The sequence below is a fragment of the Urocitellus parryii genome, chromosome X (assembly GCF_045843805.1).
Source record: "Urocitellus parryii isolate mUroPar1 chromosome X, mUroPar1.hap1, whole genome shotgun sequence".
Lineage (NCBI taxonomy): Eukaryota > Metazoa > Chordata > Mammalia > Rodentia > Sciuridae > Urocitellus > Urocitellus parryii.
In genome coordinates, this window is record NC_135547.1 from 70,844,725 (window position 1) to 70,872,551 (window position 27,827).

Here is a 27,827-nt window from a genome sequence, read left to right on the forward strand (position 1 = left end):
CAAATCACTAACATCTGTTATATGGTACTAATGTCCTCATCTTACAGACGGAGGACTAAGACTTTGAGAGGGGAAAATATTTATTTAAGGTCTCATAGCTATAGGAAGTGGTATAGCTAAGACTTGAACCAGGGCAGATAGCATTTCCACTTTTCCCGGTATCTTTTGTCAGCTATGTCCTCTGTGATTCCCCCCCATCACCCCACCACCATCTGCTCCTAAAACTTAAAACCATAGCCAAGTGTGTTCTCTGCTATAGAGCAGGAGCTCACTAGTGCACAGGCAGTGTGAAGTAGCAGAAACAGCAGTTGTGGTAGCCTCTCTTGGAGCTTTCCAGTTGTGCATTGATTTGCTTTCAGGTGGGTGGCTGACGCAGCTGTTGCCTAGTCTATAATGGGATCTCAGTGGGCCTCAGGTGTTTGGGCATTGACGCAGTTTTGCACATAATTTCTCACAGTTTTTCTCTTGAGGCTCTAGCCTTGCTTCCTGATCCTGCACCGGGCTTCTGAAGTGGCTGAGACGTCATCACTGGTTTGTTTATTCAGATGCATGGCGGGTACAAAGAAGGAGGCACTGAGCTCCGGAACTGACCTGATATGTCCCCCTATAGACCTCAGATGTATGCAGCCTCCACATGCACAAGAGATTTAAGGGTAGTGGGGGGTGTTCTTTTCTTACTTCCAGAAGCTCCTGGTAATTAGTAAGGATTTTCTCAAAGGCAGATCTCTTCTACTTCCTGGACTTCAGTTTTCCAGTTTATGCTGCTTGAACCCTATCAGTCTCCACAGCCTGTTTTAGGGATTTGTGTTGTGGGGCTGAACAGAATCCATAGCCTCCAGTTTCTTAAGCCAGGGTCTTACAAACTGATGTCCTAATCCCTCTAGGAGAAAGTGGCAGATTTGAGGAGGGGCATAAAGCTATGGGATAAATGTGATTTAGTACATATCTGGGATCATTCATTTTACTTATAATAATTTAAAATCATTATTTAAGAAGTAGAATGTAAAATTTGCACAAATGCAAAGCCTAACCTGAAGCTTCAAAGAAATTTTGGCTGGCTTGCAACCATCTCCCCTCTCCTATCTTCTCACCCCATGAACCACCCCCACCCCTGACCCTGGGTGTATGCATTTGCTTGTTTTCTGCTACTTAAAGATTTCTCCCATGGCAGGTTTAAGAAATACTGGTTCAGGACAGATGAACTGTCTTTCTGGAGTCAAAAGGGAACCAAGAAAGATTTTTGCCCTCTTGGGATGGAGTCATTTCTCAGAGTAGAATAATAAAGATTCTAGTAACTGGATCCACAGAGATTATTCCTGGAACCAGGAGTAGATACTTCCCTTTCACATGAAAATGAGGTCCACCCCTCCCTTTTGGAGTGGAGGTCTCAGCTGGAAGCAAAGCTGGAATTGAGCAAAGCTTAGCCCTACCTCCATGTCCTGGGTTTTGGAAATGGGGACAAGAGTTGCCTGACCAAATGCCCGAACTGCATGGACCTTACTTGGAGATTGCCTTATGGCTTGTGGTTGGGGTCATCTGTTTTGTCCTTTGTTCTTTTTCAGTATTAATTCTAACTTCAGACCATGTTTTCTCCACCCCCCCCCCACATCCTCACTTCCTTTGGAACTTCAGTACTGACTGAGAGAGATTTCTCATATTTCCAACCCCTAGAGCCTGAGGAAATGGAAAATTGATATTTCTGTCTGATATTTCTGATTCTGTTTCTATGTTCATGAAGAAACAGACAGTGCTCAGATCAAAATGCCCCACTGATCCTGAAATATTTCTCTAGACATTGCTTTAGCAATTTGTGTAACTTTTCATAACTACTCTGGATCCCAGAACTACTTGGGTCATCATGATTCTCTTCTTCTCATCATATCTGTACCCATCCCACTAGTGAAACAGACAATGTAGTGCAAAAAGGGGTAAGGAACTCACTCCCAGGACCTCCAAGACTGTCTATATAGTCTATTCCTGTCTTACTTACCTTTAGTCCTGGGTTCTCCGAGCCTCTGCAACTGGCCTATTGGTAATTGGCAAAGGCCAGTTACTGCTCTACTAGTTCTTTTTCTTTTCTTTTCTTTTGAACTCAGGAGCACTCGACCACTGAGCCACATTTCCAACCCTATTTTGTATTTTATTTAGAGACAGGGTCTCACTGAGTTGCTTAACGCCTCACCATTGCTGAGGCTGACTTTGAACTCTCAATCCTCCTGCCTCAGCCTCCCAAGACGCTGGGATTACAGACATGCACCTCGCCCCCAGCTGCTCTACTAGTTCTGTTGCCAGTTTGCTCCACTCCTTCATGACCTAGCATCCTAGCTTTAATGCTTCTTCCTATGTTTAGCGTTATCAGTGTGTCTTTCTTTCTCTTGGGACTGGATTGTTTCTTGGAACTTGCTTCTCCCCTACCCCATGCACACTTGTAATCAGACACACTGTTTATCTACAGTCCTGTGGAAAATTAGCAGAACTGTTAATTGGATCTTATGTTAGATTTAGGATAAGACATGCTTTAAAAATTCTTTCCTTCCAGGCATGGTGTGCAGACCTATAATCCTAGTAACTCAGGAGGCTGAGACAAGAAGATCCCACATTTGAGGATAGCCTCAGCAATTTAGTGAGACCTTGTCTAAAAAAAACAAAACAAAACAAAAGTAATCAATAAGGACTGGGAATGTACCTTAGTGGTAAAGTGCCCTAGGGTTCAATCTCCAGTAACACCTCCTCCCAACATTTTTTTCCTTGTTCATAACCATCTTTTTCCATCTTTTGCAAAAAAAAAAAAAAGCCAGTTCAGAGCTGGGGTTGTAGCTCAGTAGCTGTGTGAGGCACTGGGTTCAATCCTGAAAGAGAGAGAGAGAGAGAGAGAGAGAGAGAGAGATTATGTCCATCTATAACTAAAAAGAAAATTTAAAAAGCCAGTTCACATTTCAACATAAGCATTCATATTTCTCCATCTAGAACTTGCTGACATTTTGTTGTCTATTGACTTAGAGTAAGGGACTTAACTAGCCCTTGAGTCCTGGAAACCTTTTGATCTTTCCTCCCCTCACCTCATGTATCTTTTCTGTCTTTCTCTCATTCTCTCTTTCTCTCCCTTTCTCTTTCCTTCTTTGTTTCTTTGTTTCTTCTTTTTTTGTGGTACTGGGGATTGAACCATTGAACCAAGAACTACATACATGATAGGCAAGCATACCACTAGCCCATTTTATTTTAAGATAGGGTTTCACAGACTGGCTTTGAACCTGTGATCCTTCTAAGTAGTAGGATTACAGGCATGCACTACTACACATGGCCCCATTAATTTTTTTAAACATGTTCCTAATTTTCCAAGTCAGCAAGAAGTAGGTGGGAAAAGGGATTAATTTTTTAGCAGTTTTTGCAAAATAATGTTGTAACCTAATTAGTAGAATGATAGAACTTGAGAAAAATGTGATGTAAGACACACCTTTAAATTAGATAGAAGGGAAGCTAAGGCTCAGAGAGGGAAACATCCTGCTTTAAGATCATATGGCAAACTGGAGATAGAAATGAGACTTTTGTTCTTGTTTCCTGATATCTGACATTAAGTATGAAAGGAAAGTGTAACCAGATGAGCAACAAAAGTTGATGACTTGGGGACATGACTTCTTCTCAAAGTGGTTGTTGACTGGGCCTACTGGGAAATCCAGAAAGCATATCTAGATGCAAAGGTAGTCAAAGATCATGATCTGGATGGGATGTTTGAGCCAAAATAGAAATAACACAATCACGTGAGAACCCCAGGAGTCCTAAGCTCCTATAAGCTCTTGGCTTTAGAAGATAGCATACTAGAGAAAAAAGGTACAGGCTTTGGAGTCAGACATAGTAGTGTTCTATGCCTTTATGATATTAGACAGGTTTCCCCTTGCCTTAATTTTTTCATCTATAAAATGGGGTAATAGCTAGTTCACAGAATCATTTTGTGTTCAGTGCCTGGCATGTAATCACTCACACTTTTTCTTTAGAGCCTCTGAATGTCTAGACTGTAAGCTCTGGGTGTGACTGTGGGACCTGACTTTGAATGAATAGTGGAAACTTTGTGACTACAGTGGAAGTGTATGTGTTAGGAGGAAAAATATTAATTTGTTCAAGGGGGAGGACATCAGCAACTCTGGCTTCTTGTTCTTTGCTTATATTTCTAGTTATATCTCTTAGGTTTCCTATTCACCCCACCCTCAACCCCCATCTCCACTCCCCAAATGGTAAAAAAGACTGCTTGGTATCATCCTGACCTCATTAGGATGTGACTCAGCTTCATTGCCACAATCCCCAGTGGTAGGCATGCTGGGATTGAGCAGACAGCCAGACCATTAACATGCTAATGTCAGGGACTAGAGAACAGACCCCCATCTGTCTTTTCCTGGCAGGCTTCCCTTCCCTGCCCACTGCTCAGCCAGGAGGCCCAGGGCACCAGGGGGCATCCTCAGCTACTATGCTGAGGTATCCACCCCCATTACTGCCCTCAACATGTGTAAGTAGTAAGGAGAATCTTGACTGGGCTCTGACTAGGGCTGGAAAAAAGCATCTCAGTACCCAGGGATAGCATAGCTTTGGGATGTATAGATACCACAGCCCTGCTTTGTCTTTTCAAACATTCTTTTTTGGGTATTGTTAATGGGATTCAGTCTTAAGGGTGTGGGCATTACTCCCAGTTTCTAAAGATAAAGGACAATAGAGAGAGGCTGAAGGTTGAGTTGATACCAATGGTTGGTGATGTAATCAATTATGCCCACATAATAAATCCTTCGTAAAAACTCAAAGGACTGGGTTTGGGAAGTTCCTAGAGAGGTGAACATGTGGAGGTTCCTGGAGAAAGCAGTGCTTGAGGACATACAAGCTCTGTATTCCTCCCATAACTCATCTTTTGCATCTCTTCCATCTGATTATTTATCTGTATCTTTTGTAATACCTTTATAATAAATAGGTAAACATTTTTAAAAAGATAGACAATATATCAGAGTAACCTCCAAGAAAAAGATGCAGGAATTAGCCCAACAGTCTTTGTCCTCAGCCCTTAATTCATTCTGACAGCAGATAGCTACAGGGCCTTGTAGAGGGAAGCAGGGGTGATAGAAAGCACTGGATCTGAATGGTTTTCAAGTCAAACAGAGCTCATTTCAATCCTGACTGCACTCACTCCCTGAACCTTGGGCAAATCATTTCACTTCTCTGAACTTTAATTTTACTGCCTATAAAATTGGTCTAGGTATAATTTTATCAAAGGGCTATTGTAAAAATTTAAGAAGGTAATAGATGTGAGGCTCTTGGTATATGATAGTGCTCAGAAGCAGAAAGATGGTGACATCAGTTCTTGACTGCTACCCAAGTATATTTTCTTTCTGGACCTTTAGCACTTAAAAACCTTTGAGGGCAAAGAACAGTTTGGCTTTACCTTTGTGTCCTCTGCCTGGCATAGGGATAGGTATTCAACCAATGGTTATTTTGTGTTTTCTCTTCTAGGTGGTGAAAACTATTGGTCTGCGGGAAGTTTGGTTCTTTGGTCTGCAGTACCAGGACACTAAGGGTTTCTCCACTTGGCTGAAACTCAATAAGAAGGTAACTACTTACTCTTATGTCAGAGTTTAGAATTTCTTCCTCCACCAGAACTTGCTCAGGGAGATAGTATATGCTAGCTAGCAAACCTGGGATACCTAGGGCTATGTTTGACACTGGGTGGTCTGTTGATCATCTGAATTAGATAAGGGCAGAGTTGGACAAGACAAAGCTCTTGTCTGTCTCCACTTAGAATTCATTTTTTCTTACTTTGAATTCTGATAGAAGAATGGCCATGTACAAGGAAGAGGAGGTCCTTCCCTTCCCACTAGAAGTTATGTCTCTAATTTTGATTTATTTGGGACCAAATCCATTAGAGGCTCTTCAGGAGGGGATTCCTATTTCTTTCTTCTTTTCAAACTCTGGGGCTATAGGAGATTTGTTATAAAAGAGAGCCACAGACTTACATTCTGGAAAAAAAAATCTTAACCATCTCGGTATTATCATGCTCCCTTTTTCTCACTGGCTAAATGATGCCTGACCCTATTATAATGCTCCCCTCATTGTTGATCTTCCACCTCAACTGGACTCCATGTGGGATGATTTCATCCATTCAAGCTTTCTGCTCCAAGTGTCATCTCAACAGGAACATAGTAGTCCTCCATCTCAGTATCCTCAAACTGGCCAATTTTATCCTTAGAGGTCTCCATACTGTGCTATGACTTGTTTTCTTGATTTTTGTCTAGTGGATGCTTCACTTTCTGCTGGTTGAGTCTTGTTTTCCCATATAGTTGAGACATTTACTGGACAAATATAAAGCCACTAGGAGCCAATTTCAGGCTTTTAAAGGTGATCTAGCATTTTTTATTTTCAGTCTTAGGATTCAAACCTGGAGCCTCACACGTGCTAGTCAAGTGTTCTTCCACTGAGTTACATCCCCAGCCCCTAAAAGTTAATCTAGTTTCTGTTCTTGCCCAGCCAATTTCGAGACCTCAATCATAGTTCCCCAGTCTTTACTGTGCTAGTTTATTGAATTAGAAGAACCTTAAAAGAATTTTCTTAAATCTGCCCTTAGAATATGAGGCCAGTTGTATATATGGACATATAACAGTGGCTTGACAACTTCTGATCATCAGTGGGTATTAAGAAATTTCAGGAAAATAATTCCCAACAGAAAGTGATAATTGACATGGGATGGGATCTCTAAAGAAAGTAAAGTATTTTTAATATGAATTATTAGAATGGTTGCCCCCTAGTTCTCTTGGATTACCCAAACTGGTGACCTTTCAATGTCTCTTTTTTACCCTGTAGCCATCCCCTCCACCACTAAAACCTTCTTTTTGAGGGTCTATAACCCCTTGCTTCTCCCAGGTGACAGCACAGGATGTCCGGAAGGAAAGCCCCCTGCTCTTCAAGTTCCGGGCCAAGTTCTACCCTGAGGATGTATCTGAGGAACTGATCCAGGACATCACCCAGCGCCTGTTCTTCCTGCAAGTGAAGGAGGGCATTCTCAATGATGACATTTACTGCCCACCTGAAACTGCTGTGTTACTGGCCTCCTATGCTGTCCAGTCCAAGTATGGTGACTTCAATAAGGAGGTTCACAAATCTGGCTACCTGGCTGGAGACAAGTTGTTGCCCCAGAGGTGAGGTGGTACCCTGGCCTCCTTTGCCCTAGCCAAAGGGGGCTGCAGCCCACAGTTAGCTAATCTCTGCTCCAAAGAGGCTGCCAGATCTATTCCTCTCCACTAGGGTCTGTCTGAAGACCATGTTATGCTGCTCAGAGAGACATTTGCATATAGCGTCATGCCCTGTTGTTTCTCTGACTCTCAAAATAAAAAGCTTTTTTCCCCTCTCTGTCTGATTACAGAACTTCATTACCCTGGAGACAGGTGCTTATAACTGAACCAGAGATGGATTGATTTTTTTCCTTCCTCCCCCGTTTCATTTTCTCGATCCCTTTCACTGATTTAGACCTTTTATTTCAGAAGTTCACAGGGGAGAGAGAGAAATACGCAAGCAAGGGACATGGGGAGCTCAAACAGTCTTTTAATATTGATAACCACTGTACAGGGCTTTCTGCTTTTGTAAACTTCAAAGTTGAGAGCTCTCAAACACTCATTATTTTTGTTTTAACATCACGACAACACAGAAAATGAATAAGGCAAGCATTATCCTTATTTCCTGGCTCAGGAAATAGAGGTGTAGAGATACTTGTACTGACTTGCCCCATCTCCCACAGCTCATTTGAGGCAGAGCCAGACCAGAAACTCTAATTTCTTGATTTTTTTTTAACCCTAAGATTTTTCTATTGCATCCAGTGGCCATTTACATAGGCTTATATATTAGAAAACAAAACAAAATTAAGCCTCATTCTGGGATCCCTAGTGCCATTAGGGCTGTGGCATGTGCACAATCCATCAGATGGTATTAGGGATAGAAGTTGTACCCTCGAACATTTCCTGATTCATTGCCCCAATGTCTGAGATGGCATGTTTAAAGCAAGCCTTATTTATAATCTAGTAGATCTGAGAGGTTTGGCCTTTTATTTTTTTCCCAAAGCTGTTTGGGCTTAGTTCTCTGTTCTGTAGCCAAAAGCTGTCTGTCCTCTCATCCCTGAGAAATATTCTTTTTTTTTTTTTTTTTAGAGAGAGTGAGAGAGGGGAGAGAGAGAGAGAGAGAGAGAATTTTTAATATTTATTTTTTAGTTCTCGGCGGACACAACATCTTTGTTGGTATGTGGTGCTGAGGATCGAACCCGGGCCGCACGCATGCCAGGCGAGCGCGCTACCGCTGAGCCACATCTCCAGCCCTGAGAAATATTCTTAAAAACACAACCTGTTGACCCCAAGAGGATCTAGGAGAGAGTGTGTCTGGGTCTGTGGCTCATCTCTACTCTCATCCCCTCAAGTCAGCACTGACTCCTGATACATTCCTATTGTGCTTAGAGAACACAGCATGTTATTGTATTTTGTTGTTAAAGGTACATAGGAAGGTGATCTCATTGTCTTTCTTGTCCATCCATTCATGTAAGTTCTCCTACCTCTTAAGCAGTTACTTATGTCTAATTTAATACCTTCCACTGTAATCTGAATCTGCTTTAAGTGTTACCTCCATGAGCTGACTCCATGTCTTGGAGAACTAAGTGGGCTTCCCTTCTCTCCTGTACATTGACTTTGCACTTTAAACTACTCACTACCAATTATCATTTCAGAGTCCTGGAGCAGCACAAACTCAACAAGGACCAGTGGGAGGAGCGGATCCAGGTGTGGCATGAGGAACACCGAGGCATGCTTAGGTAAACCTCACCTAGCAATTGTGAGCCCCACTGGTCCTTGAAGGGAGATACTATAGAAAAAGAAGCAGGGATGATACTAGCACTTAAAGATAGAAGGCAAAACCAGAACCATCATAAACCTGTTTTTTTGTTTGTGTGCTTTCATGAATAGTAGAAGTCGAAAGGCCAAATACTTCTGAGCACTGAGTAATTGAGAGGACCATAGGATATCCAGGGAGCTTCTGGGTCAACAGCGGGCTCCTATGCAAAAAGGAACTAGGAAATGAGCTCTCTGAATATTGCAAAGAATTGGAGGGTTGTCTATTTGAAGAACAGATCTCATCATTTTGCCATCACTACTATCCTGTCTAAGCTTTGCTAAGAATGTTCTTGTATAAGAGACTGTCACATTGAATGGGAGGAAGAAAATAGATTCTATGGCAACTAACATGTCAGGGCCTAGGTTCCAGTTGGTTTATTTTGCTTGGTAAAAGTTACATGTGCTCTGTTCTCCATTATTTGTTTACCGTGCACCCCATGTCCTTCTACTGATTAAAAGATCCTTATCAGAAATACAGAGCAAGTAGGCTTTTCTGTCCCACTGGGTCTGATTCAAATGCTTCCCTCTGTGACCCCCCCCCCTTGCCCAGAGAGGATGCTGTCCTGGAATATCTGAAGATTGCCCAAGATCTGGAGATGTACGGTGTGAACTACTTCAGCATTAAGAACAAAAAAGGATCAGAGCTGTGGCTGGGGGTAGATGCTCTGGGTCTCAACATCTATGAACAGAATGACAGGTATACTTTATACTTCTTCTAGTTTATTTGGGTCATTCTGACACCTAGCTTACCTCTTGAGTTCCACCAAAGTTCTTCTTGTACCTAATTTAATCCAATCCAGATGGTTGTACCACCTCTCTCAGACGTTGAAATCCTGTATTGACTAGACTTGTTCTGGCTATGATGGTAGTCAACTAGCCATAGGTGGCCAATGAACACTTGAAATGTGACTACTTTGAATTGAGACATGCTATAAGCATAAATTATACACCAGACTTTGAATGATTAATGTGAAAAACAGAATGTGCAGTATATCTTTGATATTTTTTTAAATATTGATTTACATGTTCAAATAATAGTAGTATTTGTTGTATGTTAGATTAATTTGACTATTTTAATTCCATTTATTTATTTTTTACTCATTTTCATGTGGCTACTAGAAAACTTAAAAGTAGATATGTGATTATTATTATAAATTTTTGGACAGTGCTGCTCTAGAACCTACCTTGTCAGGATTTGTAATTAGATACAAGCCCCATGTGATAATAAGTGGCTTTGGCCTATAATACTCATGCTATGACCTTATCTCACTTGCTTATATTTTTCCCTTTTGGTATGTTCTTGGTGAGGATTGAGATCAATAGATTATTGTTCCATATAACTTCTGAATCTCAGAACTCATTATTTACCTCCTCCTCAACTTTCATAACCTTGGATAGAAGAGTCTCTGTTTAATAGAACTAGGGATGCTGTTAAAGGATTGTTACAAGGTCCATGCCTCAACAAAAATGAAAACTAAATCTCAGAGATTGGAACAAGGAATAATATGTTGGTTGTGGTTTTGAGTCTTTTGTGCAGCCTGAGTGCTAGCAATTAACCTGCTGGCATGTGATGATATTGTCTGCACTGTAGTGGGTCTACCTCCTAAAGGGAGAGGTTTGGGGGGTGGTGAGGGCAAGGCACAAGCCTCTGTGTACTTCTTGTCTTGCCCTTGTCCTAATGTTGTTGATCTCCATTTCTACAGACTGACTCCTAAGATTGGCTTCCCCTGGAGTGAAATCAGGAACATCTCTTTCAATGATAAGAAATTTGTCATCAAGCCTATTGACAAAAAAGCCCCAGTAAGTAACCCCTCCCCCTGACCATGACAGGTACTCATCAAGGCCTGGATAATGCTAGAAGCAATCATATCATTGTATTCATCTCTCCTTTTCTGGTTTGTGTGAATGTCTGTGTGTGTATAGGTATGTGTGTGTGTTGTGTGTACATGTACATGTGTGCGTGTGTACATGCACACATGAACAGGAGGCACAAGTGATGATTGAGATACAAAGGATGTCAATGCTAAGAAATGACCAAGAGGCACCCTGTGCCTACTGTCATTCTGCTACCCACATTTCAGGTGCCACCCTGATACTTGTCTCACTCTGTGGGTGAGGGAGAGCCACAGGCAGTCCTAAGTGCTGCTTCTTAGTTATTGTCTTGCTGCTCTGAGTATCTGTGGTGAAAACAGAGTGTATCTCATCTTTTCAAGCCCTTGGGCCCCAGAAAGTAGATATATAGTTGAATTATCTTAATTGTGGAAAAAGGAAAGAGCCAGCAGAAGTCCAAATCTAAAAATGACCTTCCAAATTTGTTCTTTTGGTATAACTTTATCTTTGCCCTCTCAGACTTCTCTCCAGAGAAGAAAATTCTGAGTCCAGTCCTTCCTTTTACACATTCATTATATTTCTCACCCACTCAGTTGCCTGCATCTGTCAGGACTGGAAAGCTGGTGATTAAGGGTAGGATAGAAAACTGAGATGAGTGTCTACTCTTCTGGTATACCTTGTATCCAGCAAGGCCAGTGACCTTGTTGAGCTCAGCCTTATTCTCTAATCCTAAGATATCTGAACTTTTCCTTAATATGTTGTCTCTTTAAAGCCTCAACTATGTAATCAGGTAGGTAGTAGCATTCCAATTAAGTTCATGAAATTGAGGTTCAGAAAGATGAAATGATTTGCCCAGGATCACACAACTGAAAATGGTAGCACTTGGATTTGTACCTAGGTCATTTGACTTTGAAAGCCTGTGCTCCTTCCACTGTACCCCAAACTATGAGATGATAGCAGTTTGGTTTCAGTGGCAGAGGAGGTGGTTGTTAGCCCGTCAGAGAGTGACCTTGGTCCAGTGGTATTTGTAGCAACAAACTTAAACTCACTGGATTTTCTTGTGTGTTCTTTTTTATTGCTGCTGTGCTCAACTTTCATCAGAAAAAGGTAAGTAACAAAGCCAGCTGAGCTCAAGGGCTTATTTAACAAACAGCAACCAGGACAATCAATGTTTAGGAGATTTATGTATCTGTGTATGTATTTACAGCCTATCTTGTTCCAAAAAGGATTTAAAGGCTGGGTCTAGGATATGCTTTCTGGAAATTACAGGAACAGTCTAGCCACCCATACTGCACCCACTGGGTGCAAGGATTGTTTGGCTTCTAAAAGAGGCCTCCTGAGACTTAGTAGGATCTCTAATTAGCAGATAAAGGCAGTTCTGATTCTTTAACTGAGTATATTAGGATAAATGTATTTTAGGGATCCTCTTATAAATGTATGTTGGAAGAAATTGTGGTTTGGTGGAAAGAGCACTGGTTTCAGAGTCAAGAAACCTGGGTTCTAGTCTTGGGTCTACCCTTGTCCTGCCATCTGACCCTGGGCAAATCACTTCACCATTCTGATAATTAGTCTTCCCATCTATAATGTAAAGCAGTCTTTCCAGTGCTTGTGGATTTAACATTTCAGAATATAGATACTCATTTTCATTTGTTCTTCCAAACATTTTCATTGCTGTTTTCCCACCAGGACTTTGTCTTCTATGCTCCCCGGCTGCGGATTAACAAGCGAATCTTGGCCCTGTGCATGGGGAACCATGAGTTATACATGCGCCGCCGTAAGCCTGACACCATTGAAGTGCAGCAGATGAAGGCACAGGCCCGGGAGGAGAAGCACCAGAAGCAGATGGAGCGGTAGGTGCTAAAGAGCTAGAGGAGATCCTGGAGAAAGGGCCAGCACTAGGGTAAGGAAGCCTCACAGATGCCCAGACTGTAAGAGGTACCCTGGATATAGAAGTCAACTCAGGACTAGAAGTGAGTGAGCTGTGTATGCATGATACCACTAGGTTTAGTTTCAGGCAAAGGCATCATTGTTGCTCAAAGCAGGCATTGGAAACCTAACGTTTCAGAGGTTTATTGGAGGAAAGGATATTTCATAGTTCCCTATTATCTATAGCCCTCATGCCATTACTGTGTTAGGACTAGTTTGCTCCAGACTAACCTACCAGTATAGTGGGAGTAGCAGAGGGTTCCATGCACATTTAAGTTTGGATTCTTCAGGGTGCTTTTTGTTTTTTTAAGCAGAAATGGGCAGGGCTCCCAGAATTTTCCATACAAAGTGTCTAGTCCTTGCACTATAACCCCTTGCAACTCAAAGTGTAATGTGAGCCTTAGCATCATTAGCATCAGCTTGGGAACTTGGTAGAAATGTAAGATCTGAGACCCTACCCCAGACCTACTGATCAAAGTCTGCCTCATAAGATCCCATTGGATCTTTGGAAAGTTATCATGATCATATGATATGCAAATGGCCAACAGATACATCCTTAGTCACTAGGGAAAGGCAAATGGTAATCTTAATGAGTTACCACTCCATACCCATTTGTATGGATATAATAAATAAAACTAGAAAACAAGTGTTGAAGTTGTAGAGTGATTGGAACTGATGTACATTGCTGGTGGGAACATACAATGGAATAAAAGAGTGTGACAGCTCATCAAAATGTTAAAGATAGAATTGCTCTATATATGATCCTGCAAATCCCACTCCTAGTTAAGTATCTATTAGAATTGAAAATGGGTGTTCAAACACTTGAACTAGCAGTAGTATTTCAATAGTCAAAAAATTGAAACAGCCCAAAAGCCTACCGATGGATAAATGAATAAACAAATTGTAATATACAGTAGGGTATATTTTAGCCGACTTTGTGTTGCTATAACAAAATACTTGAGACTGAGTTCTTTATAAAGAAGAGGCATATTTTAGTTTTTGGAGGCTGAGAAGTCCAAGATCAGGCAGGCACATCTGTTGAGAGCCTCAGACTCTAATATTACACTGCAGATGGCTTCACAAAGCAGGAGCATGTGTACATGTGGAAGAAGGGATTCAGGGTAAGTGCCAGACTCACTTATAACAAACCAGTCTCACAAGTACTAATTCAGTCCTATGAGATCCAACATACTCCCTCCTGAAAGGCATTAATTCGATCTGAGGATAGTTCCCCAATGACCTAATCACCTCTCACTGGGCCCCACTATGTAAAGTTTTCACCTCTCAATACCATTACCTTGGGAACCAAGGCTCTTTGGGGAACATACATGCTATAGTGTGGATGCTCCTTTGAAACATTATGGTAAGTGAAAGCAATAAGACAGAATGTTGCATATTGCATGAATTTATTTATATGAAATGTCCAGAATAGAAAAATTTATAGAAACAGAATGTTAATTAGTGATAGTCAGAGGCTGGTAGTGGAGGGAGGATGGGTAGAAACTGCTTAATAGGTATAGGATCTTTAGAGGATGAAAATGTTTTTGGAACTCAAAAATGGTGGTTGCAGGGCTGGGGTTGTGGCTCAGTGGTAGAGCACTTGCCTAGAACATGTGAGGCAGTGGGTTTGATCCTCAGTACTACATAAAAATAAATAAATAAAATAAAGATACTATGTCCATCTACAACTAAAAGAATTTTGTACAACATTGTACAACATTTGTGAAGGTATTAAATGCCACTATTCATTTTAAAGTAGTTAATTTTATGTTATGTATGTTTCGCCTCAATTATTTTAAAAGATCCCAGGTGATTCCTATGCATATTAGAGTTTGAGGAGTGTTGCTGTACTAGATACTCTGTCATAAAGAGTTTGGAACCTGCCAGGTGCAGTGACACACACCTATAATCCTAGTGGCTTGGGAGGCTGAGGCAGGAGGATTGCAAAGTCAGCCTTAGCAATTTAGTGAGACCTTGTCTCAAAATAAAAAATAAAAAAGGGCTGGGTATGTGGCTTAGTGTTTAAGTGTCCCTGGGTTCAATCCCTGGTACCAAAAAGTAAAAATATATATAAATAAATGTTTCAAACCTTGGAAGGCTTCAAATCTAGTAGACTAGAAATGACTCCATATATGATAGCTTAGACCCTGAGGTTCACATTTATTTAGGAAAAAATTTACCAGGATTGGGAGGCAGTTTATGGAACTGCATCTGGTAAGAACCTACCCTCTAGGTCCTCACAGTCCTGGTAGGACAAATAGTTTTAAATGTATATGGTTTTGGAGCTTCATAGTGTATATGAAACTTAAGTTACAAAGTTGTATCATTCATTCACTTAGTAAATAATTAATGAGTACTTGGAAAAATACCAACAATCCCTGTTCTTATGAAGCTATAATTTTATTGGGAGAAGACAGACTAATAAATAAGAAAATTACATAGTAAGTAGAATATTAAAAGTGCTATGGAGAAGAGCATAACAGGGAAGAGGGGTGGGGAAGAGGGTATCTCAAATATTCTGAGGACTCAGAGGGATTAAAAAACATATTGTTAAGGGATAAGAAGGCTTACTGGAAAAAAATGCTATGGCTAAGAAAAACAAATTCTTATTTCAGATTTGCAATAAACTCTGAGGAAAAGGAGCCTAGAGCTGGGCTTTAGGACAGGCAAAGTGAGCCATAGATACTTGAAGCATAGCATATTAACATGGAGCCAAAACTTGTCTTCCTAAATTCCACAGGCAGACAGAGGAGGACTTATTAGACTGCTTTTACAGATAGGGGAAATGAAGACAGAAGTGAAGCAGTAGTATAGCTAGGTTCACCTAGTGGGTTACTGGCAGAGTCGGGATTCTAGTTTGAGTTTCCCTACTGGGCCCTGAGTATAATATAATATAATAATATCCTATATGGGGTTGTGATATGAGGGCAAGGATGTGGAAGTAAGGGAGAATGGTTCAAGTTTACAAGCCCAGGGTTTATTGGAATGATGTTGACTGAGGAACTCAGGGCCAGGGAGCCCTGGGAATCTCTATGCTTCCATGCAACCTTGCTATCTTGCTCTATACCTCTTTCCCTTCCCCAGTGCTCTGCTGGAAAATGAGAAGAAGAAGCGTGAAATGGCAGAAAAGGAGAAGGAGAAGATTGAACGGGAGAAGGAAGAACTGATGGAGAAGCTGAAGCAGATCGAGGAACAGACTAAGAAGGCTCAGCAAGGTAAAACTGGAGTCACACTGGAGATTGGGTTTTCCCAAAGCCTGACTCTGTGAGCTGGAGACTCTTCTGCCTAAACTGCAGACCCAGACCATAGAGACTAGATGTGGCCACAGAAAAGTTGAGGGATGGGGCAAGAAGAGTTCTCAGAACCATCTGCCAGCTGTACCGTGGAGTAGAACATTTCCAGGAAAGATGTTAATGTGCTATCATCTCTGTGCCCTTCACCTCATTTTTTTCCTTCACCTTCCTTTTCCTTCCTTTTCTTCCCAGAACTGGAAGAACAAACCCGCAGGGCTCTGGAACTTGAGCAAGAACGGAAGCGTGCTCAGAGCGAGGCTGAAAAGCTGGCCAAGGAACGTCAAGAAGCTGAAGAGGCCAAGGAGGCCCTGCTGCAGGCTTCCCGGGACCAGAAGAAGACCCAGGAACAACTGGTAAAGCTGCATGATGGTCTGGAATTGTGGGACCTGTGTTTTCTCTCTTGTCTGCCAACCTATTTATAGCTACCTCTGCCTTCAAGCCTGGCTCTTCCCAGCAGGATTCCACTCCACAGGCTTCTAACAGCTCATTCAGAAACAAGCTGAGGAGTCACTGGTGTGGCCCAGAAACCTTTGGAAACAGTTTTCTCTCACCCTTAGTTTTTGTTCACTTTATTAACCCTTGGAGATATGAAATGGTAATCCTACAAAGGAAAGGGATGGAGGAAAGAAGTAAAGGGACTCCCACTCAATTAAGTACCTATTGTGTGTTGCTATTCTAGTCATATTTTCCTTTTTCTTACTTTCTCATCATTTCTTTCAGTAACCTTATGCGATTAACCCCTACATGGAATAATATGGCCAGATAAGAAAATTAGGTCTTAGGGAGGTTTCCCAGAGGCCACACAGTTGTGGTTGAGCATGGATTGGAACCCATTTCTACCTCCATTTTAAGGGTTTGCTCCCCTGAAATCATTTGCAGAACTATGTCAGTGTATTTGGGGGCAGGCTTTTGTGATTTACAAGAGAGGAACCCATGGCCCAAATTCTTGGACATAAACACTTCCTTTATATTATTTTTTTAAAGAGAGAGAGAGAGAGAGAATTTTTTAATATTTATTTTTTTAGTTTTTGGCGGACACAACACCTTTGTTTGTATGTGGTGCTGAGGATCGAACCCGGGCCACACGCATGTCAGGCGAACGTGCTACCCCTTAAGCCACATCCCAGCCCTTCCCTTATATTATTTGAGGTGGGAATAGAGGGAACTAAGACCTATCTCTCAGGAAGAAGCTATCATGGGAAATTTGTTGAAGGTGTGATTGTGTACATAAGCATTTTCCCTTATTCAAATCACCTTGTGACACTTGAGGCACTGCATTTTAGGCAGTGATCTCCACAGCTTTACTGAGGTCTAAACCACATTCCTACTTGGCCATACTGAGGGGCGGGTGGAGGAGAAGGAGAAGAAAGGGAAGAAGAAGAAAGAAGAGAGAAAGAGTGATAGATACAAAGAAGAGATTTTTTTTTTTTTTTTTTTGCCTCCAGGAATCCTACAGTCTAGGAGGGGAGCTATGACTTACAAGAAGGTGGTGGGTGTGGAAGATGGGACTGGAGCGGAGTGGTCTGGTTAAAAGAGCCGCGGTGGGGGGTGGCGTTGTGGCTAAATGGTAGAGTGCTTGCCTAGCACATGTGAGGCACTGGGTTTGATCCTCAGCACCACATAAATAAATAACTAATATAAAAGTATCATGTCCATCTACAACTAAAAATAAAATTTATAAAAGAGCTACCAGGGTAGCAAGCAAGTGGAACATTAGGTTCTCCACTGGTTCCCCAAGAGAACTTGGGTGGAAGACACCTATGCTCTGAAAACCAGAATGCCTTTTAATCTGTCTGTAGGCTTCAGAAATGGCAGAGCTCACAGCTCGGATCTCTCAGCTGGAGATGGCCCGACAGAAGAAGGAGAGTGAGGCTGTGGAGTGGCAGCAAAAGGTAAGATAGTGGCCAGAACAAAGCATTGTGGGAAGGGGTACTATATGTACATATTCCAGCTCCTTCATTTGGGCTCCTGCTACTTCCAGTCTTTCTGGACAGCAGAAATTGTGTGAGAGGGGGTGCTCAATGCTGTCTCAAACACTTTCCAAATTCCCTAGTACTCCTAGAAAGTTGGTACATTTGCTTCTATTTTATAGCTGATGAAACTAGAGATTAAACAGATGAAGCTGTTTGCCCTACCTGGTATCTGTCTTTTACCAGACTATTTTAAGCATGCACATGTTGCCACAGGTTACCTGATCTGACCTCTGTTCCTTTTCTTTTTTTTGTCACTGGATAGGCCCAGATGGTACAGGAAGACTTGGAGAAGACCCGTGCTGAACTGAAGACTGCCATGAGTACACCTCATGTGGCAGAGCCTGCAGAGAATGAGCAAGATGAACAGGATGAGAATGGGGCAGAGGCCAGTGCTGATCTGAGGGCTGATGCTATGGCCAAGGACCGCAGTGAAGAGGAACGTACCACTGAGGCAGAGAAGAACGAGCGTGTACAGAAACACCTGAAGGTACCTAGACAAGGCCAAATGGTCCAGAAGACTTTGTGTATTGACTTACTAGCCATGGTCTTCCCTAGATCATCATGAAGGAATAGATATAGGGGCCTGTCCCAGTGCTGTACTAGAGTCTGAGGCTATCTTAAGTAAAACATTAAAGAGGGGGGCATGTCTCACTTATTAATCAGTCCCTAGGTTGCCTCTTCAATTTTTGGGGGGTACTGGTGATTGAACTCAGAGGCACTTTACCACTAAGCTGCATCTTATCCCTTTTTATTTTTATTTTTATTTTGAGACAAGGTCTCACTGAATTGTTTAGAGTCTTGCTGAGTTGCTAAAGCTGGCCTTGAATTTGCAATCCTCTTGCCTCAGCCTCCTGAATTGCTGGGATTACAGGCATGTGCCACCATGCCTGGCTGCCTCTTCCATTTTCAAGATTTTATTTTTGCCCCACCTTCCACCTACTCCTTATCTCTTACATTCATAAAATATTTACCTGAAAAAAAAAAAACTTACCTGATAAAATTCCTACCCAAATCTTTCTTTGGTATGTTGTTCTACTCTCAGAATATGCAATATCAACTGGTCCCCTAAGTTTATATTTAAAAAAGAAACAATTCTTGCCAAACTGCAGTGCTAATGGGGCTGGAATTGGCAGGGAGAGAAAAAACAGAAAAGAAGAAAAATCTGATCAAGTATGTATACTTTAAATGAAAAGAAGCCATTGAACATTACATTGCTTGCCTCCTCACAGGCCCTTACTTCAGAGCTGGCCAATGCCCGTGATGAATCCAAGAAGACTGCCAATGACATGATCCATGCTGAGAACATGCGACTGGGCCGAGACAAATACAAAACCCTGCGCCAGATCCGGCAGGGCAACACCAAGCAGCGCATCGATGAGTTTGAGTCCATGTAAAGGGCACCCAGCCTCTAGGGACCCCTCCTCCCTTCTTCCTTGCCCTGACACTCCTTATACTTTTGCCTAACTCACACTGTGCTGGAGCCACTAACTAGAGCAGCCCTGGAGTCATGCCAAGCATACAGTGCAGCCATGGGACCAAACCTAGCACCTCAGTTCCCACTCTTTTCCCTGGGCAGTCAAATAGCCCAATGTGGTGCCAATGGGACCCTGTTTCCCCTCTCTGTTCCATTTAATCTAGCTTGCTAGAACCAATCACTTCCCCAGTTCAGAGGCACTTTCACTTCAGTTGGCAACTGCCCACCCCCCACTTACTATTGTCCTTTGGAAGTCAAATGTGGAGTGTGGTGAAAGCTAGCTCCTCTCCCCTACCCCACCACTGACTTCCTCTTCCAGGGCCTATGATTTACAGGGTTAGGGTATTACAGGGTATAGGGAAGCAGACAGGTCCCTGGTTATCTGTTCTAATGTGTCAACTTACATAGGATTTGGCCTCCCAATGCCCATCCTTTTTAGAGTAATTTAGGCTTGGTAATGATTGGAGGATAAAGAGATGTTCAGTCATTCTTATTTCTACCTCCCAGATTGGGCCTGTTACAAACTCAGTCCCAATAAGCCTTGTCCCTGAGTTCAGGGACTCAGTTTCTCCCCAGGGTGGGATGAGGGAGATTGTGCCTTCAAAAGGCTTCACTATCATTCTGGAAGGCCATGGCACTTTTAGTCAGCCAATGCTGGGTAAAAGATCCTGCCCCAATGCCTTATATGAGCCTAGGCTTATCTCAATTGAGCTCTATGGGCAGAAGTACCCCTTGTAGTTCCAGGTTCCTGGTTCCTTCTCTGTATCTACCCATGCCCCCTCCAATCCACAAATCCCCACAGTTAGAATAATAGGGATAAGTACCCAAAAACTCAGCCACTCCCAACCACTGCTCTTGCCAAAAGGGAGGAAATGTTCACACCTGCCTTCAGGATTTTCCAAGCCAGGAGCTCTAGGCCACTTCCCCTATCAGAGTTACATGGGCCACACACAGCTCCTGCCTCACAGCTGTGTGGGCCTTGGTATGGTGAGCCTTAGATCTTGACACCAGTAGGCTCAATTGGGAAGTGGATAGCAGAAGCTGCATGTGGTGAGAGAAGCCCATGCCTCTGGTCCTTCAGTTTACTCAACCCTCTCAGGTGCCCAGTAGCCCCTTCCTATCATCCCCATCCAAGGTGGTGACTGGGCCCTACCTCTGACAAACCTTTAACCAGGTCTTGTCACCAGCTGTGGTGTCCCTTGGAGCTACATATCAGAGAGCTGCTGGGGATTCTAACCTGGTCCCTTCAACACCCCCGACCCCTTGCTCTCAACCCAGAAGTGGCCTCCTCCTCTCTGTCTTGTGTGCTCTCTTTCTTTCTACCAGTATTATATATTCTAGTGATATCTAACTCATTATTGATTTCTGCCTTTATTGCTAATGCACCATTAGAAGATATTAGTCTTGGGGCAGGATCATTTTGGCCTCATTCCTTTACCTGGGAAGCATATACTATATTATAAAAGGATACTTTGCCAGAAACAGTAATGTAAGAAACTTTCAGTATTAGTGATATTACCTGTCACTATAGGTCATACAATCCATTTTTAAAGCACTTGGTATTTGGTTTTAATGTTCCTGTTTGCCTTCTCCCTAGGGCTCAGTCCCCCATGGGGCTATCCTTTCCCTCCATGCAGTACCCCTAACTGAGAGCCTTCCTCAATACCTGCCCTCCACCTGACCCTGGGGAGTCTTGTGTGCATTGCTGTGAATTATATTGATACTCACTTGGTGATATGCCCTGTTTTGGCTAAATTCAAATCTGGAATTGTGGGGCAATCTAGCTGCTTTAAGGGCAGTAACCCACCCCCAGGGAGGCTGGGGAGAAAGGTTAGATTTTTATATTCAGGTTTTTTTGTGTATTTTTGGGTTTTTTAAAAATTGTTTTTGGCAGGGTTTATGCTCAACCCATGTTCTATTTCAGTGCCAATAAAATTTAGGAAGACTTCACTGTGACTCAGTCTTTCTTTGTGGTATGGGTGGGCGGCTGTAATATTTCAGTGTAACTTGCACTCTCCAGACCACCTTTTCCATCCCTGATCTCCTTTTTATCTTTACTTTAGTTTTATGGGAAGGAGGGGTATGACCACCCCCATTTTAAGAGGTGGGAACAAGCTCAAAAATACAGGAAAATTCCAAGGTCACAGACTGTCTGGCTTAATTGCTAGCTTCGCTAGTGTGGTTATGGGTCCTACATTGACCGTGTGGTGTTTCTAGACTTGCTTGTCATCAGGACCTAGGGACTTCTTACTTTTATCTCTGAACTCCTCATGGGTGGTCAAACCCTGTCCTTCCCCCTTATTAGGAAGGCCTCAATCTTGTCCCACCTCCTTACTTATTGCAGTGCCAATAAAGGTTGTGTAAACTACTTGGGTCTTGTTACAGAAGGGAGTGCAGTATAAACTGAGGATGAAGAATGTATGTACATACAAAATTATTAAGCAGTACTTTAGAGTTTATAAAAGGTGTCTATTCTGTAACCTAGTTATGTTATCCTCATTTTGCCTATGAAGGAACTAAGAAGCAAATAAACCTAGTCTATCTTGGACCTGGCACTTTCACTTGTACCAATCTCTTCTTGGTCATCCAACACTGCAAGGAAAGTTCCCACATGTGCTTTAAACTCTCACAATGACCATTTGAGACAGTGGCTCCCAAACTTGTCTGCAAATTAGAATCCTTTAAAGTTTCCAAAGTGCAGATCACATCCTCAGATCAAATTATAATCTGTAGAAGGGGAACTCAAGCATCAGTATATTTTCTGATTCCAATGTATTCTCCTAGGAGAGTTCCGTCATGTACTTGGAAAAGGACAGTTTCACAACTTCAATTCTAAGGTTAGAAATGGAATTCTAGGTCCCTATAGCATCCATCTAGGAGGAAACATTAAGAATCTCTTAATGATCATCCCAACTATTGTTGTTGCCTTGGAAGTTAAAGGGCTCTAGATTCCCTCCAACCTCAACCAGAGGATTCCTCTGTCTGTTTTTACATGTTGGGCTCTATATGTGTAAATAGTTTGTAGTTTTAAAAGGGGGAAAGAAGATGAACTTCTTCCAGGAAGATAGATGTGATAGGCAGGATAATGACTCCCCAAAGATCTTCATGTTCTAATCCACGGAAACTGAATGTTACCTTAAATGGTAAAAGGACTTGAGTATGATTAGGTTAAGGATTTTAGGATAAGGGGATGATGCTATGTTATCCAGATGGTTCCAGTGTAATCACAAGGGTCCTCAAAAGATGGAAGACTGATAATTCTAGAGATCTGAAGATGCCATGTTGCTGGTTTTGAGGTTGGAGGAAAAGACCACCAACTGAGGAGTGCAGGTGGCCTCTGGAAGCTTCGAAGTCAAGCAAACAGATTCTCCACAAGAAGCTTCAGAAGAAATACAGTCCTGCTCATACCTTGGTTTTAGCTCAATTATAGCCTATTTTGGACTTCTATCTGACCTCCAGAATCATAGAGTAATAAATGTGTGTTATTTTAAGCCACTATAACATTGTTCTCCATTTCTTATGATTCTCCTTTTTTTCCCCCCATACTGGGAATGGAACCCAGGAGTGCTTTACTCCTGAACTACATCCATGGTCCTTTTAATTTTTTTTTTTTTTTGAGACAGGCTCTTGCTAAATTGCTGAAGGTCTCCTAAGTTGCACACACTGGACTTAAATTTGCAGTGTTCCTACCTCAGTCTCCTGAGTCACTGGGTTTACAGGCATGTGCCACTGCACCAGGCAGCTTTTGCATTCTTGAAATGGCAATGCTATATAGAAATGGAGAAGAGAATAAATGTGGTTGCCAAAAGCTAAGAACAAGTTAGAGGATGGAGTGTGTATAAGAAGTCGCTACAAGAGACTAACATGAAGTATCTTTGTGGTGACATTCTGTATCTTAACTGTCAGTATCTTGGTTGTGCTACTATAGGAGAATTTACAAGATGTTACCACTGGGGGAACCAGAGTAAAGTATACCAGAGCTCTCTATTGCTTCTTTCTTTCCTTTTCTTTTTCTTGGTTCTGGGGAATTAACTCAGGGGCACTTAACCACTGAATCACATCCCCAGCTCTATTTTTGTATTTTATTTAGAGACAGGGTCTCAGTGAGTTGCCTAGTGGCTCTCCTTTGCTGAAGCTGGCTTTGAACTTGTGATCATCCTGCCGTAGCCTCCCGAGATGCTGGGATTACAGGCGTGCATCACAGCACCCGGCTTTCTATTATTTCTTAAAACTGCCTGTAACTCTACAATGATGTCAAAATATGAGATTTAATTTAAAAAATAAGGGGTGAAGGTCCTCCTGGTTATATATTGTTGAACAATGAGTGCTTATATCTGCTAAAAGTCATAGGGGTACTATTTGCAACAGTTTAAATTGAGAAATGACCCAACTTGTATTAGTAAGGGAAAGGACAAGCTGGGTATGGTGGCACATGCCTGTAATCCCTGTGGCTCAAGAGGAGGTTCACAAGCTCAAAGCCAGCTTCAGCAATTTAGCATGGCCCTAAGCAATTTAGTGAGATCCTGTCTCAAAAAATAAAAGGAGCTGGAGATGTGGTTCAGTGGTTAACCACCCCTGAGTTAAATTCCTGGGGAGGGGGGAGAGAGAGAGAAAGAAAGAGAGATAACAGAACTATGGAATGTTCAAATGGTGGTATATTGTCCAAAAATAGAAACAGACTACTGATGCACACAACAATATGGGTGAATCTCACAGGCATTGTGTTGTATAAAATAGGACAAACACACAAGAGAACATATCACCTAATTCCATTTTTATAAAAAATTCCACGCAGGAATGGTTACTTGGAGTTGGCTCAGGAGAAATTGACTAGAAAGTGGCATAAGGAAATTTATGGGCTCATGTAAATATTCTTGGTTTGAATGATGGTTATAGACAGGTAAAAATTCATCATGTATTATATGAACTATAAATCATTTTAAAGGGAACATTCATTCATTGCAAAAATTTGAAAATATCTAGAATAATGGTTCTCAAAATTTTGTGTGTATTAGAATCACTTGTGGGCTTCTTGAAGTATGTCGAAAGTAAATCCTGAGAATGTGTATTTCTAACAAGTTCTCAAGGGTTACAGAAGATCTTGATGGTTCAGGGACCATACTTGGAAAGCCCCTGCTTCTCTAGAGTAGACCAATATTGGTAGAGATGGAGTCCTGGGGGTTGGGGGGAGAGAGAAGGGAATTGTCTTAAGTTCACACAAGCCATCAGGCAGATATGGGCCTAGAATTTGCTTCCTGGCTCTTTTTCCTGGGTCTTCAAGGCCTGGAACAGACCTTCCCTATTCTTAAAAGGCTACCTTCACCTTGCAAGTAGTGCTTCTTTACCTGATTTCCAAACTTATCTTTTTTTACCGTAAAATTCAATACATGTTGATTGCTAGTCAACAGTTTTAAAAATAGAAGTAGTCACATGAAAATTTCATTAAAACAATTTTAAAATAAACAGATGAAAAGTCCAGTGTGAAGAAGTAACTGCTTGAGCTAAAGCTGACCTTAAAATAATTTTAAATTAATAGGTGAGAAAAAAATCTGTTAGAAAGCAGATAACATGTAAATAAAATCTCCATTATAAAATTCTCTTTTCACAATCTTAGTAACTCACCAAGAAAAGAGAAATATTTGTTTTTGCTTTGGTACCCGGGTAGAATCCAGGGGCACTCAACTACTGATCCACATCCTCAGTTCTTTTTATTTTATTATTTTTTTTAATTTTGAGACAGGGTCTTGCTAAGTAGCTGACGCTGGCTTTGACATGCAATCCTCCTACCTCAGCTTCTGGAGTCACTGGGATTACAGGCATGCACCACCATGCCTGGATGGTATTTCTTAAAGTTATATTGAATTTTAGCCTAAAACAAATGTTAATCTAGGTGTTAGAAAATTGTGTTCAAAATTAATTATAATATCTGGGTAGGAAGGGGCCACAGAGACTCAGACTCCTAGATCAAATTCTTTCTTACCATTTTATTAAGAGGGAAACTAAGACCCAAGCAAAAGGAACTTGACCATAGTCACAGTGACAAAATTTGTTCTTAAACAATTTCTTGCCTCTGCAAAGGCCTGTACACAGTCTACTGTGTAGTGCCCTTATTATTTCAGTTGCTTTGTTCCCAATCTTTTTAGAAAGATTCCCTTCCATCATCATTGCCATTTACATGCACAGTTGTTGGCTTTGGAGCTAGCCACACTACTTCTTTATCCATTCCTATAGGTTAAACAGAGAACTCCAAGCTAGTCATCTGAGAATATCTCCTTTTTCAGGGATCCCAATTGATCCATTGTTTTCTTTTAACCTAAACTAGATTGTGTTCTGGAGAACATCTTTTCTTTCCACTGTCTCCAGAATGGTGTTGAACACAAAGCTAAGCCAATTACTACCTTGATTGAAACTTTACTCCCCAGTTCAGAGAAGCCAAATTTCCTTAGCCTAGGAGCATTCATGGATCTTCACAATTTGACTTGTCTTATCTCCCACTATCCATCATTATCCGTCTCCCTCTAGCACTTTAAATTCCAGGCATACTAGACCCGGGCAAGCCCCTTAAAATCCAGACTTGATCATGCCTACATGCCTTTTTAAATAATCATAATTAATGTTGATGGAGCACTTACAGTTTGCCAGACGTTATTCAACATCCGTTATAGTTATTATCTCAAGTTGCCTTCACAACATATTCAAGGCCAAGACAATAATTACAGATGAGAAAACTAAAGCACAGAGAGGATGAGTATTTTATCCAAGATCACACAGCCTGCAGTGAGAGAGGCAAGATTTTAATATTTTCTTGACCTCAACCTCAAAATGGCAAATATATTATCTTTATTCTCACTCTACTCTGCTTCTCATGCTCCTCTCTCATTTGGTGGCATAACTATCCCCTCATTTTCCCTGTATATGAACTTAAATATTTTTCCTTGACAATTCCTCTTCCTTACCCTGTCCCTGTGCTCAGTACTTGTGCATTCCACACTGCACCCTGAATAGCTTTTTAATGCTACACGTATTTTACTCCTCCTTTGCAGCTGTAACAGTTGCCTCTAGTGAGTGACCTCCTCACTAAATCACCAGTCTGATTTCTATTCTGCTGCCAGCCATCTGGCCAGAAACCCCTATTGATCTTTCACCTTCTTTGCTTAGTTTCTCAATTCCTACCTAGGTTGGTCTCACTCTGAATATTGATCTTCTGTCCTAAAACTCTATTGAAGTTGTTTATAAACGCTGATTTTTGGGAAGAGTCTTTAAAAATTTCCTAGATTTTCTATATTTTTAGGTCATGTCATTTGCAATTAGAGATAGTATTACTTCTTACTGTGTTAGCCTTTATTTCTTTTCTCTTGCCTAATGATCCTGGCTAGAACCTTTAATGCTAAATAGAAGTGGTAAAAATAGAGTTTCTTGTCTTTTTTCTACTCTTAAAGTAAGGCTTTCAGTCTTTCATCAAGTCAAATGATGTTAGTTATGGGTTTTTGTAGAGGCCTGAAGATGTTTCCTTTTATTCCTATTTTGTTCCATGTTTTTTTAATCATGGAAGAGTGTGAATTTTGGAAAATATCTGCATATATTGAGATAATCATGTATTATTTCTTCATTCTAGCATTGAAACCATCTGATCCTGGGTTTTTCTTTGTGGGAAGCTTGTTAAATAATAACACAATGTCTTTACTTATTATGAGTCTACTCAAAATCTCCATTTCTTCTTGAGTTAGTTTCATTAATTTGTGTTTTTCTAGGAATTTGTCCATTTCATCTAGGTTATCTAATATTTTGGCATATTAATGTTTATAGCATCAATTTATAATCCTTTTTATTTTTCTAATCTTGGTAGTCATATATTACTTTTCATCCCTGATTTTAGTCACTGAAATCTTCTGTGTTTTACTATGGGTCAGTTTGACTAAGGCTTTTTCAATTTTGTTGATCATTTTGAACATCCAATTTTGGGTTTGTTGACTTTATTGTTTTCTATTCTATGTAATTTATTTCTGCTCTAATATTTATCTTTTTCTTCTTGCTTGTTGTGTTTATTTTCCTTTTTAAAAATTTTTTAAGGTATCACATTATTTATTTAAAATCTTTATTTTTAATATATGTATGCAGCTATAAGTTTCTCTCTAGAAAATGCTTTAGCTACTTTCCATACATTTTCTTAAGTTGTATATTTTGTTTTCACTCATCTAAATGTATTTTCTAATTTCCTATATTATATCTTCTTTGACTACTTGTTTGTTACAAAATATATTAAATTCCACACATTTGTGTGAGTTTCCAACATTTTCTTTTTATTGATTTCTAATTCTATTCCATTGTTACCAGAAAGTGCATTTTGTATTTTCTCAATTGTCTGAATTCATTGGTTTTCTTTACAATATAAATATATAGGTAGATAGATTATATTCTGGAATGAGATTTTCAC

At 41.1% G+C, this 27,827-nt stretch overlaps 1 protein-coding gene across 1 annotated transcript in view; it reads left to right on the plus strand.

Annotated features, from left to right (window-relative positions):
• Positions 1-21,529, plus strand: part of Msn (moesin) — a 71,559-nt gene extending 50,030 nt beyond the window's left edge. Inside the window, exons 3-13 of the mRNA XM_026379491.2 lie at positions 5,488-5,583; positions 6,892-7,166; positions 8,735-8,818; positions 9,448-9,594; positions 10,601-10,697; positions 12,414-12,577; positions 15,738-15,868; positions 16,139-16,299; positions 17,746-17,838; positions 18,182-18,406; positions 19,149-21,529. Coding sequence (XP_026235276.1) covers positions 5,488-5,583; positions 6,892-7,166; positions 8,735-8,818; positions 9,448-9,594; positions 10,601-10,697; positions 12,414-12,577; positions 15,738-15,868; positions 16,139-16,299; positions 17,746-17,838; positions 18,182-18,406; positions 19,149-19,313 — 1,638 coding nt within the window. The 3' untranslated portion in view covers positions 19,314-21,529. The remainder of the gene's footprint in view (positions 1-5,487; positions 5,584-6,891; positions 7,167-8,734; positions 8,819-9,447; positions 9,595-10,600; positions 10,698-12,413; positions 12,578-15,737; positions 15,869-16,138; positions 16,300-17,745; positions 17,839-18,181; positions 18,407-19,148) is intronic.
• The last annotated feature ends 6,298 nt before the right edge of the window (positions 21,530-27,827 follow it).